This window comes from Haliaeetus albicilla, chromosome 8 (assembly GCF_947461875.1).
Source record: "Haliaeetus albicilla chromosome 8, bHalAlb1.1, whole genome shotgun sequence".
NCBI classification, from domain to species: Eukaryota; Metazoa; Chordata; class Aves; order Accipitriformes; family Accipitridae; genus Haliaeetus; species Haliaeetus albicilla.
Window position 1 is genome coordinate 41,520,160 of NC_091490.1, and position 11,668 is coordinate 41,531,827.

The following is an 11,668-nucleotide window of genomic DNA, read 5'->3' on the forward strand; positions in this document are numbered from 1 at the left end:
CACAATCTCAGCTGCCCTTATCTCCACGACCTTCTTGTGCCTCCTGTTCCATGGAATGTCTCCAGGCACGGGAGGCTGCCAACGCTCGTGGGCAGAAAGCAGCTCCAAGGCTCCCATTTGCTGCTCCCTTTCCACCGCTGGCTTGAGGCACTGATAACTTTCAGCCTTAAAGATTAAATAAAAGAAATAAAGCCCCTATCTCTGTCATTTCATAGGCCCAGCTCCAGCTATCGCAGCTAATTTAATTGCGCGATGCAGCTCGGGGTGGGGGGTAAAGCACATTTACAGGTGCACGCGGAGAAGGCGGCCAAAATCCACCGAGGTGTTGGTCCCTCGGGGAGCACAGGGTGAAGTCGGCCTTTGGTGCGCGGCATTCGAGAACAGACGTTCCCATCTCCCCCCCACGGGCTCACGGCAGCTGTCAGGTATGTGCTGAAGAGGAGCCAGAGCTGGAAACAGCTCGGTGGAGTTATCAGCAGATGCGGCGAGCAGGCAAAGCGGAACGGGGCTGATGGATGCGGTGGCAGCGGCTGCTGCGCTGACAGCCAGAAACTCTTTGCTGTTCTGTTCTCGAGGTGCCTGTTGGCATCAGCTGCAAGATGCTCCTTAATTGCATGAAACATCTCTGCTCAGATGAGCCCCGACTCACGGCTGTTCCCTTTGTCCCCAGGGTTTTGTACATCCCAGGACCACGCTTAACCCACCAAATGCCCGGCACCAGTTTTCCTTCGCGTGTAGGTGTCTGATCTGAAACTTCTCCCCCACACCCCATGTGCAAACACCCACCTTGTTCCCCAACTCTTGCCTTTTTGTCCCAGGGAAGCCCTGGAGAGCACACTCCCTGCTAGAAGAGCCATCTTATGGCCTGGGTTTCCCATCCCAACTCTGGCTGTCCAAGTCTGGGAAATAAGTCCCTTCAACTCCCTTTGGTCTGGTTCCCTCCAAGTGACTGGTTAAACAGGGAGAAAGGTCAGAGACCTGCAACATCGGCACCCTAAATGTGGCTTGGAGCTCAGGTAGGAGCACACTGGGGACACTCCTGGGCCCTGCAGGTGATCCGCAGATCTAGAAGGAGCCGCACAGCAGAGAAAGAAGCATTTAGGAACAGCCTGGAAAACAGAGCTTGTAAAATCCCCAGTGCAGAGCACCCCCAGACTGCCAAAAAACCAGGAATCCCCCGCCAAAATGGGCAAAGCAGCTACCAACAACCACAACCATTACCAGGCATCAAAAGCACTCATCATGACAGTGCTGGGTTATGCAAACTTACAGCCGGAGCCTTGTTCTCACATGCTGGGACTCCTCTTGGGGGGGCAGAACCCCCATAAACCCTCTGCAGCCTCCAAACTCCTGTGTAGCATCTCGGCTCCTCCTGGCCAAGCAAACGTTGAGGGTCACACCACTCGCTGGGCATCCAGTTGGAGAAGGCAGGAGTTACAGAGCAGAGCAAACTGAGGCCAGAGCGTTATGCTTTATTTCTTTATTTGTGTTGTATTTACACAGGAAAGGAATTCCACATTCCCTCACTGTAATTACTCTAGATAAGAAAAAAATCACTTCTGTACGTAGAAAATAGTCCTGCAGCTGTACTGAGACATGAAAGTGTTGCTTGGATTGATTCCTGGGTTGTGTCAGAATAAGCAGCTCTGCCTTCCCCATGTCAAGTTATCCCAGCCCGCACTCTGCACTAGGGCAGGTCCAGAACATCCTCCCCAGCAAAGCCAGCGATGGTCTTCGGTAGCCGCACTCAACAAGGAGTCAAATAGCTTTGGCCAACTCTATCCCTTCCTTCCCCCTCCCACCCAATTTAATTATTTCCTCTTGTCACGCTTGCAGAGAGAGAAATCCTGTCTCCCCTCCAGAGACTACAGAGTTAACAACTTTCCTTCAGCAAACCATGTTTAAATCCAGCCACTTATCTTTCTGCATTGCTCTTCCTAGCAAGGGAGATAAGGAGCCCCCGTTCGAGGAGAGCTTTACCATATTCAGCAGATCAACCAAGCAGAAAGCGGGCGACAGAATGGCTGGCTGCAGATCAGGAGTCTCAGAGGAGGTTTCCAGCTGCAAAGCACATTGTTACTCTGACACAAGACAGAATGCATCTGTCTTAACACCTCCAAGCCCCATTTGTGTTGGACCCTAGCACATTTCAATATGGAAAACATAAAAGGTTTGGCCAACCAAAAAAACCCGCAGTTAACAAGTAATCCTCTTTATCTGCCATGCTCTTCTGGCCAAAACACCCGGCCCAACACTGGCCTCAGGGTCACAGCTCGTCACGGGGTGTTTTTGCTACAATCATGAGTTTGGACAGTTCGAAACGGAACTTGCCTTCCCTGTGAGACACTGGAAAGAGAGAAAACAAGCATAGGATAAACAGATGGTAAGGCATGAACAAAACAGCCCTGCTGGTTCCTTTCCAGGATGATAAAGCCAGCAAGTCGGGCATTGCACTTCCTTCTCATGCGCGCGACAAGCATGTTGTGATAAACCCGTTCTTCCCCCAAGCTAATTGAACATTTACACCAGAACGGGACCCACAAAATCCTGCTGCCAGCTATGGATCAAGAGCACTGTACCCCTGGCTCCATAACATGCGCTGTCCTCCTATACATTGTCACCTATCTGCATTAAGCTTAAATCCTCATCTCCTGGCAGACAGCCAGGCTTGTCTCCCAAACCAGCCCCCTTCTCACATAGTTCTCTCAGTCACAAACCTGTTGTTTCGGTGATTTCAAATTCTTCCTGTTTTAAGGGGATGTCACTTTGTCCACCCACTGCAGCTTGAGACTGAAATGGGAAGGAAGAAGGTTTAAGCAGTTGAGGCAATCCAAGAAGCTACTGTATTTAAAGCAAACAAACAAACAACAGCACATTTTGAAAAAGAACGAATTCGTGTTTTAATAATGTGAACTGAAAGAATTAAGTGCACAAAGGAAATCTGAAGGAAAATCTCTGGCTATTTTTCCATTTCCTATTAAAGCACAAACTTGTATCCTTCGGGTGACTGAAAGCCTCACCACTGAAGACTGGGAAACGGAAGAATGAACCAGACAAAAGCACCAGAAGAGGTTTTATTTACTTCATCACATGCAATTTGTTGAGACAAACCAAGATTCCCCTTGTGCAGTGCACCCTGGCAGGATGGTGTCTTTTGGACTCACCAACGCTGGCAAAGCCAGCAGCAAACCGATGGTGTTGAGGGAGCAGAAATAAAATGGCGCAGGAGAGCCTACCTGCAGCCACTCTCCTCACTGCCACCACTCTCTAATTAGGGATGTGGCGGAGTACATTTTATTGCACAGACTTCTAATAAATGTTTTCCATGTTCAATTCATGTTTTATAGCAGCCTCCCACATGCCTGCTTCCAAGTGATCAGCTGGGACTTACATAAGCCATGGCATACTCTATCTTGGCTCCTTTCACTTCAGCTTTAAACTGGGTAAAGAAGAGATAAGACTTCCCTTGGGGCCTGAAACAAGAAAGCAGAGTCTTTGACATCGGCAGAGAGGGTGGAGGTGCAGATGAGCTCAGGATTCATGCCTCCTTCCCTCTACAGCCACCTCCGGCTCTCTTGTAGCTCCATCTAGTGAGGAGGGCAGAGAGGGGAGAACACAGCATTTACAAACCACCACCTGGCTAAAGAGCCCACCCAGAGTCGCAGCATCTCTCGGGAGAGGAAAGCCCTCTGGTGCTGCCCTGCAGAGAGGCAGACCCAGCCAGGAGGCAGGGTCCTTAGCCCAGATCCCACCTGCCTTACTGTTGCTTTTGCCTTGGAGAATTTGGGATTAAAGAACACACCTCCAGACAGAGCAGGAGAAGAGCAGGTTGTCTTCACTGACTCCAATATTCATCTGCCATTGCTGCAGAGGGGAAAGGTCCAAACAGTTAACGTGGGTAAGAGTTTCGCACTTCCCGCTCACCCCTGAGGCCAGTCACCTCCCCTCCCAGCTGCAGGCATGACAAGTTTCAACCGTTCTAAAATAGCACAACATAACTACACAACACTTGCCGACGGCCCCTTTTACTTTGTGTTGCACAAAGGTCAAGGCCTCCTTGCCCTCTCCTCTCCACAATTTCATTAGTACAGTCGCAGAAAAGAGTCAAAGTCTCATTTCCCTTTACGCTAAAAGAAAAGGACCCGATTCTAACAGCACTGGCAGATAATAAAGTACAAGCTGTGTATCTGCACAGCACTTATTGCAGCAGCAATACAAGCTGCAAAAAACCTTCAAGCCTCCTAAAGAACACAGGAATTGCTCCTACAAGGTCCTTCCTACCAGTTGGGCTATGAAAATATCACTCCCTGCTCTCCAGAGACATCCAGCCCAGAGATTTGTTAAGCCTTTCAAATGTCATGGCCTCACAAACCACAGCATCGTTGCAACACACAAAAGATGCTTCCATTCAGGGAGCAAATCCAACAAGTCACTTTTGCAAACATACAGCGTTGGAAACGGTGCAACCACCCTTCCTCACAGCTCCTGGTCCCTGGAATCAGCTCATCACAAACAAAATCGTCTTGAACAGCTTCTCACTCTGTACAGCCGTAGAGACCGAGCATAAGGGAAACACTCGAATATTTGCCCAACTCACCTCGTTTGTTCCTCCCTGAGCTGAGTATGTGAAAGTGCAGGTGTAATCCCCCTGGAAGAAGAGAAGAAAACGATGAGCAGCCTCGCACAAGCAGGACCTTCTCTTTGTTCACCATCAGCCACTTCTTGGCAAGGATGCAAGATCTGGGGATACCTGAGAGAATTACTGGTGCAGTGGCATGGTGCAGCCCCCGGTGGTCTCACCCTGGGGGTGACCGAGGAGGAGCATGCACCATGTCCGAGTCCAGACCTGCGTGGAGCGCAGACAGAGCCAGGGACCGCGCAGGCCTCATCCCCCGTGGGGTGTCAGCAGGACCCCGTGGTGCTGGGGTGAGGACTCATGTTCTGGGGTGGCCCAGGGACCCACAACCCCCTTCTCCATTGGGCCCCTTCCCCTTGGTGAGCCTGCTTCCCACGGGGACCCTCTTTCTTCAAGACCCCCTTCCCCCTGACAAGCCCTCCTTCCCCTTGGGTTACCTCCTGCCTTTGGAACCCCCCCTTGGGGATCCCCTTCCCCATGGCAAGCCTCCCTCCCTGGGGATCTCCTCACCATGCAGGCTCTCCCACACTGGGGACCCATTTTTCTTGGGGACCCCCTTCTCCCTGGGGGCTCCTTCCCTCCTTGGGGACCCCCCTTCTCCCTGGGAGCCTCCTGCCTTTGAATACCCCCCCCTCGGGGACCCCCTTCCCCCTGGGGACCCCCTCCCCTGCCCCCGTCAGAGGCTGGGTCGTGTCCCCCGTCCCCCCCGCCCCGCTCCAGCCACCAGCACGTCCCGCCTTCCCTCGCTAGCAGCCAATCCCCGTGGCGGGAAGCGAGAGCGACGTGCCCCTCAACCAATCAGAGAGAGGCGCGTACCGTCTCCTCACCCTCACCCTCTCCCTCCTCGCCTCTCACCAGGCTCCGGGAGAAGGAGTGAACCTCCCCGCCGGGCCGTACGTCGAAGTCGGCCGTGCTCGGTTCCTCCGCTGCCTGGGCCGCCAGGCACAGTAGGGCGGCGGGCACCAGCGCGGCCCACAGCCGCCGGTCGCTCCTCCCGCTGGGCGCCGCCATCTTGTAAAGGAAGCCTGGGCTACGGCGCGCGGGAGGGGTCAATACGGGCCGCGGCCGCTCAGCGGGCGCCCCGGCGGCCATCTTGGGTGCGGGCAGGGAGGCCGGGCGGGTTAACCCTTTGGGGGCCGCGCTGGAGACAAGAGACCGTGGGGACAGGGGACCGCTGGGACAAGGAGCCGTGGGGACAGGGGGACTAGGAGCCACTGGGATGTGGGACAAGGGGACATGGAGACACGGAGACAGCAGTCTCCCCCTGGCCCGTGCCCCAGGGCCCACGCTCTGCTGCGTGGTTGCTCCCCACAGGGGGGATATGGGGCAGCCTTGGGATATTTTGGGAAGCCCACGCTGCCACCGGGCTGCCACGGGCCGTGCCACCCCATCCCTGCAGCCCCTCGCACCCCAGCCTGGCCCCCACTCGCCCTCCAGGCTGCTGTGGGCTGTGCGTGCGTGGCACTAAATCCCCCAAATTATTCAGAACCCGGGGGGTTGGGAGGGGAAATAAAAAGCAGGATGGGGGAAAAGGTTCATTTTCTGCTTTGTCACGCGGGTTTAATGGGGTAAAGACCTATTTTTAAAAGAGCTGGGGTGTGCGGGGTCAGCGTTGTTGGCTCGGCCCCCGTCGGGTTGGGCAGAACTGCAGTCACGGCCAGAAAATCCAGGCCTGGCTGGCGGCCTTTGGGATTCAGAGGGAAGGAAAAGGGGCCGCAGGAGGGGAAAGAGATGGCCGGGCTGGGAGGAAAGACGCAGAGAAAGCTGAGCATCATGTGGAAGGAGCTTTGCCTTTCCCACCAGGAAAAGGACCGGCTGCATCAGCCTTGCTTCAGCCACCAAACCCTGCCCGGCCACTGTTTGCAGGTGCAGAGCGATTAGCCACGCCACTTTTAATTACTTCTCACCACACACAAACAAAAGCTCCTATTCCAGAAGGAAACAGTCGTGGATCTGCAGCCAGGGCAGGGAGAGACACCCGAGGAGGGAGGGACGTCCTGGCTCACAGCACAGGGAAGCTGGCTTGGTTGGCCACCCCGCACTGGTTGTCGGCACCCTTCAGCAGACGGATGTAGCCCCGCTCGCCCCACACCTCTGACCAGCTGCAGGAAGAGATGGAGAATAAGCACATCCGTGTTCCCACGGACGGAGAACCGGCCCTGCTCGGGGAGGGCGAGCGAGACGGGGAGGGGAGCCAGAGCACCCTGTGGGACAGGGATGCTCCTGCCATGCAGCTCCGGGGGGGGGACAGGCTGTGCGTGGGGGTGAAAGGGGCAGCAGGTTTGGGAGGACACCCTCGGCCCCTACCTGTTCTTTAAGATCCAGTAGCTCACGTTGCGCCCACGCTCCTGGCTCGTGCCGTAGCCCACGGCCAGCATCCCGTGGTTCACCTGCTGGCTGCAAAACATGCTGCTGAAGATACCTGGGAAGAGCAGAGCTGGGGTGAGCCGGAGGCCGGACCTGATCGCTTCTTCTCCGGATGAAAGCAGGGTGGTGGATCCTATTCCCCCGGGCTGGGTGCCCTGGGAAAACTCTGGGGCTCAACAAGGGCTCAGCAGCCCACCCCCTGCAGTGAGGCAGCCCTGCCTCAGTTTACCCATCCGTGCCACGAACAGGGAGACAGTACCCGACTTGTAGAAGTGGAAGTGGAAGCTGCTGGCATCCACCGCGACGGACACGGGGCCCACGGTCGCCACTGCCTGCTCCAGTGCCGCCTCGCTGCCCTGGGCCACCAGCCAGATGGCAGAGCAGTTGGCCGCCCTGTCCTGGGGGTTGTATCGGCAGCTGGAGGTGTCCTGAGAGGAGGGAGAGAGAGTGACACCGGGGCTGGGACCCTCTGGCACTGCTCTGCCGTGTCCCCGGGGCCGCCTGCCTTCCCTTACCATGGCCGTGTAGGGATAGACGTGCTCCGAGTTCAAGCCACCATTGTTGTGCACGTACTGGAAGGCGCGGGTCATGTAGCCGCCGTGGCAGCCGTTGTTGCCCAGCTTTCGGGAGCAGTCGATGAGGTTCTGCTCACTCAGCACCGTCAGCTTCCCGGTCCGGTTGAAGACGAGCCCCTCCAAGGCCCCTGTGGCACTGAATGCCCAGCATGACCCACAGTGACCCTGAGTGAGATGGGGACAGCAAGGGGGTCACGGCATCGCCCCAAAACCTGCCGGAGAGGGATGCCGTGACCCGCCAGAGCTGCTCTCCAGCTCCTCAGCTGCAAAACTGCAGCGGCCAAAACTACAGGAGCTGCTTCTCTGGGTTGCCCAGAGGGTTGTTTTGGTGGTTGGGAGGGTGCTGCTGCTTGTTTCTGCTGCCCAGACTCCTGGCACCCACCACACAGCCCTAGCCGGACCCCCACCCCGCACCCACCTGGTTCTTTATGGGTGTCACATAGCCCTTCGCCCGCCAGTCCACCTCCACCGGGGTCTTCAGGGCCGCCGACACTTGGAAGAGTGGTGCTGGCTTCTCCTGCCGCACCGGGGTGAAGCCGTTCAGGAGCTGGTTAAACTCCTCGTCCGTCTGCAGGTCACCAAGGGAAAACTCAGGTGATGCCACGAGCGCCCGGCCGGCAGCACCACAGCTCCCCACCAGCTGGTTGACCCCCGGGAAGCAGCCCAGCCCCAGGGGCACCCACAGCTCCCAACAGAGCAGGTTGGGGTTAGCCGGTTCCCGGATCAAGCCCTGGGGGCATCGAGAGGTCCCCAGTCCCCAGATCAAGCCCTGGGTGCCCTGAGGGATCCCCGGGGAAGATGTCGGGCACGTCGGTAGGTACCAGGTCCCCGTAGTGGTTCATGGCCAGGCGGAAGGCGTGCTGCCCCTGCGACTCTTCCCAGTTGTGCTGCTGGATGCGCCGTAGGTTCTTCTCCCAGACCTCCCGGCGGGTAGCCTCAGTCTCCTGCCACGAGGCAGAGCAGGAGCAGGATCAGAAACGTCCCCCTCCGGGGGGAATGGGGACATGGGATGGGGTGGGTGCACGTGGGTGGCTCTGGGGTGAGACCCCCCACCCCAAAGCCGGCTCCAGCACGTGCTGGGAGGCCTGGGGGTTGCAGGACCTACCCCTGGGTACTCCTTGGTGTGGAGGCTCTTCCACCCTTCCCAGGCCTCCTCCAGGGCAGGATCCGGTGCCGCAGTGCAGCCCAGCAGGGCCAGCAGCAGCCCCAGCCGCAGGGCCATGGCACCCAGCTGGGGGGATCGGCAAGAGTTGGGGTCAGAGGGGTCCCCCAGGCTGAGCCCCATGGCTACCAGCTGGGGCCACGGGCTGGGAGCAGGACAAGTCCTTCCAAGCCTGGATTAGAGGAGGCAGAGAAATGCAAACAGAGCGGCCAAGCCAGAGGGAAGAGACATACATTGGTTGCTTCAGCTCAATCAGCTTTTGTGTGGCCACGCTGCTGTTTTGACAGGAGCTTTAGGAGGTCTTAGCCGTTCTTTGGGTGGCATTTAACTGTCCTTTTTAGGAGAGGAACAAGCAGCTTCGCGAGAGAGCAGAGCCTGGACGGCAGAAGGAGGCAAACGCAGACCAAAGGGCAGCAAGAATGGCAGGGACGATGCTGGCTCTGCCCCCCTCCCTGCCCCACTACGCTCCCTATGGCCTCTCCCACTCTTTTTATTTGCAAAACCTGCTGGTTTTCTCTGTCACCGGACCGTCCCTCTCCTCTCCTTCCCACAGCAGCATCCCCTCCTGCAGCAGCTCTCCCTGCACCACCGATAAGGAGCACAGCTAACCACCCCTGCTCGGCAACTCCACACCCAGCAGGATCTAGCCCCAAACAAAAGGATGAGCAGGGAAGGCAGGGTCATATCTAGACCCCTCCACAGCAAGGTTTGCACATTCGCTGGCTACAACTCAGCCTCCCGGCTCCAACCCAGAGCAGCTTTGGGACTCGAGGCAAAGCAGAACAGACCATCGGAGCAAGAGCCGCAGCCGCTGGGCCAGGATGAAGCTGTTTTCACTTGAAAGCCAGCAGAAATCTGCACCAGCCTCTGAACAAGGGGCTCGATCTGGAACCAGAGATAAGAGTTTTTTCTACAGAGGTGGGGAGGCGGAGGAGCCGCCGCTCCATACCAATGACTGAAGCCTTGCATCTGTCCCAGCACGAAGGCGGGACGCCCATGCGTACGTGCTTCACCAGAATCCCTCCGTGAGGATTTTCCAGTATCAGTTTACACCCTTTCTTTTTGGCAGCATACACACGCAGCCCTCCCCCAGCCCCAGCTCGGCTCCTGCCACCACCAGCCCCCCTCCACCGCAGCCATTTGTCTTCCTCACATCGCTGCCGCACGCCCCACACCTCCTTTGATGGACCCTGGTATTTCTGAGCAACTTCAGTTATTCTGGGGGTGCTGCTCCGCAAAGCCACGCAGCACACGGCAGGGCCTCGGCAGAGGAGAGATCAAATGCCTGAGACACCCCTAATCACCGAACACAGAGTTTCCACTGATGTGGCTTTCCCAGAGCAAGAGCCGTTGTCGCACCTTTATTCCATGTGTTTTGGGAATGGAGATGGTGGAAAGTTTTCCATTCGAGCATCTTTCAGGGCAAGCAGTGGCTTTTCTGAGCTAATTTTGTAGCTCAAGCAGTGTTTTGTTTTAAAAATAAGTCATCTGGAACATCTGTTCTCCCTCCACATCCTCCGCCTAAAAATAAAGCCCCACATATTGGGTTTTCATGGGAGAAATGCCTCCCAAGCCACTCTCATGCTGAGTCCCAATTCTTGAGGAAGAGTCATTTTTGCCCGGTTTCCCCGGCACCCGTTAACAGCACCCGCTGCTTCCTCCAGCCATTACTGCTCACTCAGGAAATTAACTCAACTTCATGCTACAGCTGCAAATCCTCTATCTGAAAGAGATACCATGAACCCAGCTGCACCATACTTCATACTCCCATTACCTTTCCCACAGGACAGCTGGGTGGGGGCCTCCCACATAATTTGTATTTCAATCCCCAACCGAGCCTCTTACATATTGAAAAGCTCAGGATTGCAGTAGGTGATTTCCCAGTTAATACCTCTCAGGGTTCTCAATCCCCAAAAGAAGAAAACCAACCCCTTTTTATGGCATCGAATAATCCTACAGCTTCAGAAGCAAGCTTGGAGGATCAAAGGAGCTGACAGATTTGTAAACTCTTCTAGACAAGAGCGTTTTAAGAGTGCATTGCAGACATTTTAAGAAACACTTGCTCTTTTGGGACAGGAAAAAGCAGTTTAAAGACTGAAAAGAAACAAACCCTGCAAAATAAAGCTTCTTACCATCCACTGGCACCCACCCAGCTCTAAAGAAGGTCGGGAGAAAGGGGAGCAACTTTTGTCTGCAGATCTCTCTCAAGGAAATTTCAGAGATGTGCAACTTCCTCCATTACGTCCCCTTCCGCCCCTCCAACCTCAAAAGCTGCACCAGGGGTTACTCAACGGGGTGCGTAGCAGAAGCTAAACCACAACTGCAATAGTTGGGACAATTATTTGGGCATGGGGACAAGAAGGGGGCAACAAATATGCTCACATCTATGTTCAGAGAGCAAAATACTCAAGCTGCAAGATGCTTTGCATTTAAAACAAGAAGCCTCCAGCTTGCATCCTCAGGGCACTTAATAGCAGTTTAATTAATGCCTGACTCCCATATAGAAAGGCAAACAGCAAGGCCAGGTTTTGTAAGCTTTAAGCTCCAGAGAGGGCAAGCATAGGCAGGCCCAGCACCTGCAAAAAGCAGCTCTGTGTGTCCTAGCGTGGGATCAGAGCTGCAAGCGCTCGGATCAGAGCAGCTGCATCCCCTAAGTCATCAGAGGGAGTCAGGGTGCTGGGTGAGGTACCGACCTCCAGCGCCAAGGCTGGTATTCGCAAGCACGAGATGTCTGACTTCCTCAAGGTCATGCAGCGCCTTAATGGCAGAGCCAAGAACACGGCCCAGGATTCCCAACTCTCCACCCTGCATCTTCAATTGCTTGGATCATGCTTCCCCCGAGGAACATCAGGGATTTAATATTCTCTCCACTGCTCGGCACAGAAACCGAACAGAGCGCTTTGCTTTTACCACAGACACGGCTTCGGC

At 55.7% G+C, this 11,668-nt stretch overlaps 2 protein-coding genes across 4 annotated transcripts; both read right to left on the reverse strand.

The window, feature by feature from the left end:
• Positions 1 to 1,465: 1,465 nt before the first annotated feature.
• Positions 1,466 to 5,674, reverse strand: MYDGF (myeloid derived growth factor). The gene is made up of 6 exons (XM_069790278.1): positions 5,492 to 5,674; positions 4,598 to 4,648; positions 3,803 to 3,864; positions 3,392 to 3,473; positions 2,718 to 2,790; positions 1,466 to 2,346 (listed from the first exon to the last, which is right to left on the reverse strand). Exons 1-6 carry the CDS (start codon positions 5,645 to 5,647, stop codon positions 2,267 to 2,269), a joined length of 504 nt encoding a protein of 167 aa, XP_069646379.1. The 5' UTR covers positions 5,648 to 5,674; the 3' UTR covers positions 1,466 to 2,266.
• A 792-nt stretch (positions 5,675 to 6,466) lies between these two features.
• Positions 6,467 to 11,546, reverse strand: LOC138686542 (procathepsin L-like). Of its 3 annotated transcripts, none has more exons than XM_069790276.1 (8): positions 10,890 to 11,546; positions 8,684 to 8,809; positions 8,400 to 8,522; positions 7,997 to 8,146; positions 7,519 to 7,743; positions 7,263 to 7,431; positions 6,944 to 7,058; positions 6,467 to 6,738 (listed from the first exon to the last, which is right to left on the reverse strand). In XM_069790276.1, exons 2-8 carry the CDS (start codon positions 8,798 to 8,800, stop codon positions 6,639 to 6,641), a joined length of 999 nt encoding a protein of 332 aa, XP_069646377.1. In that variant the 5' UTR covers positions 8,801 to 8,809; positions 10,890 to 11,546; the 3' UTR covers positions 6,467 to 6,638. The 3 variants fall into 3 exon arrangements, with proteins under 3 accessions (XP_069646377.1, XP_069646375.1, XP_069646374.1); XM_069790274.1 differs by having other exon boundaries at positions 10,873 to 11,546; XM_069790273.1 differs by having other exon boundaries at positions 7,263 to 7,743; positions 10,873 to 11,546.
• Between the last annotated feature and the right edge of the window lie 122 nt (positions 11,547 to 11,668).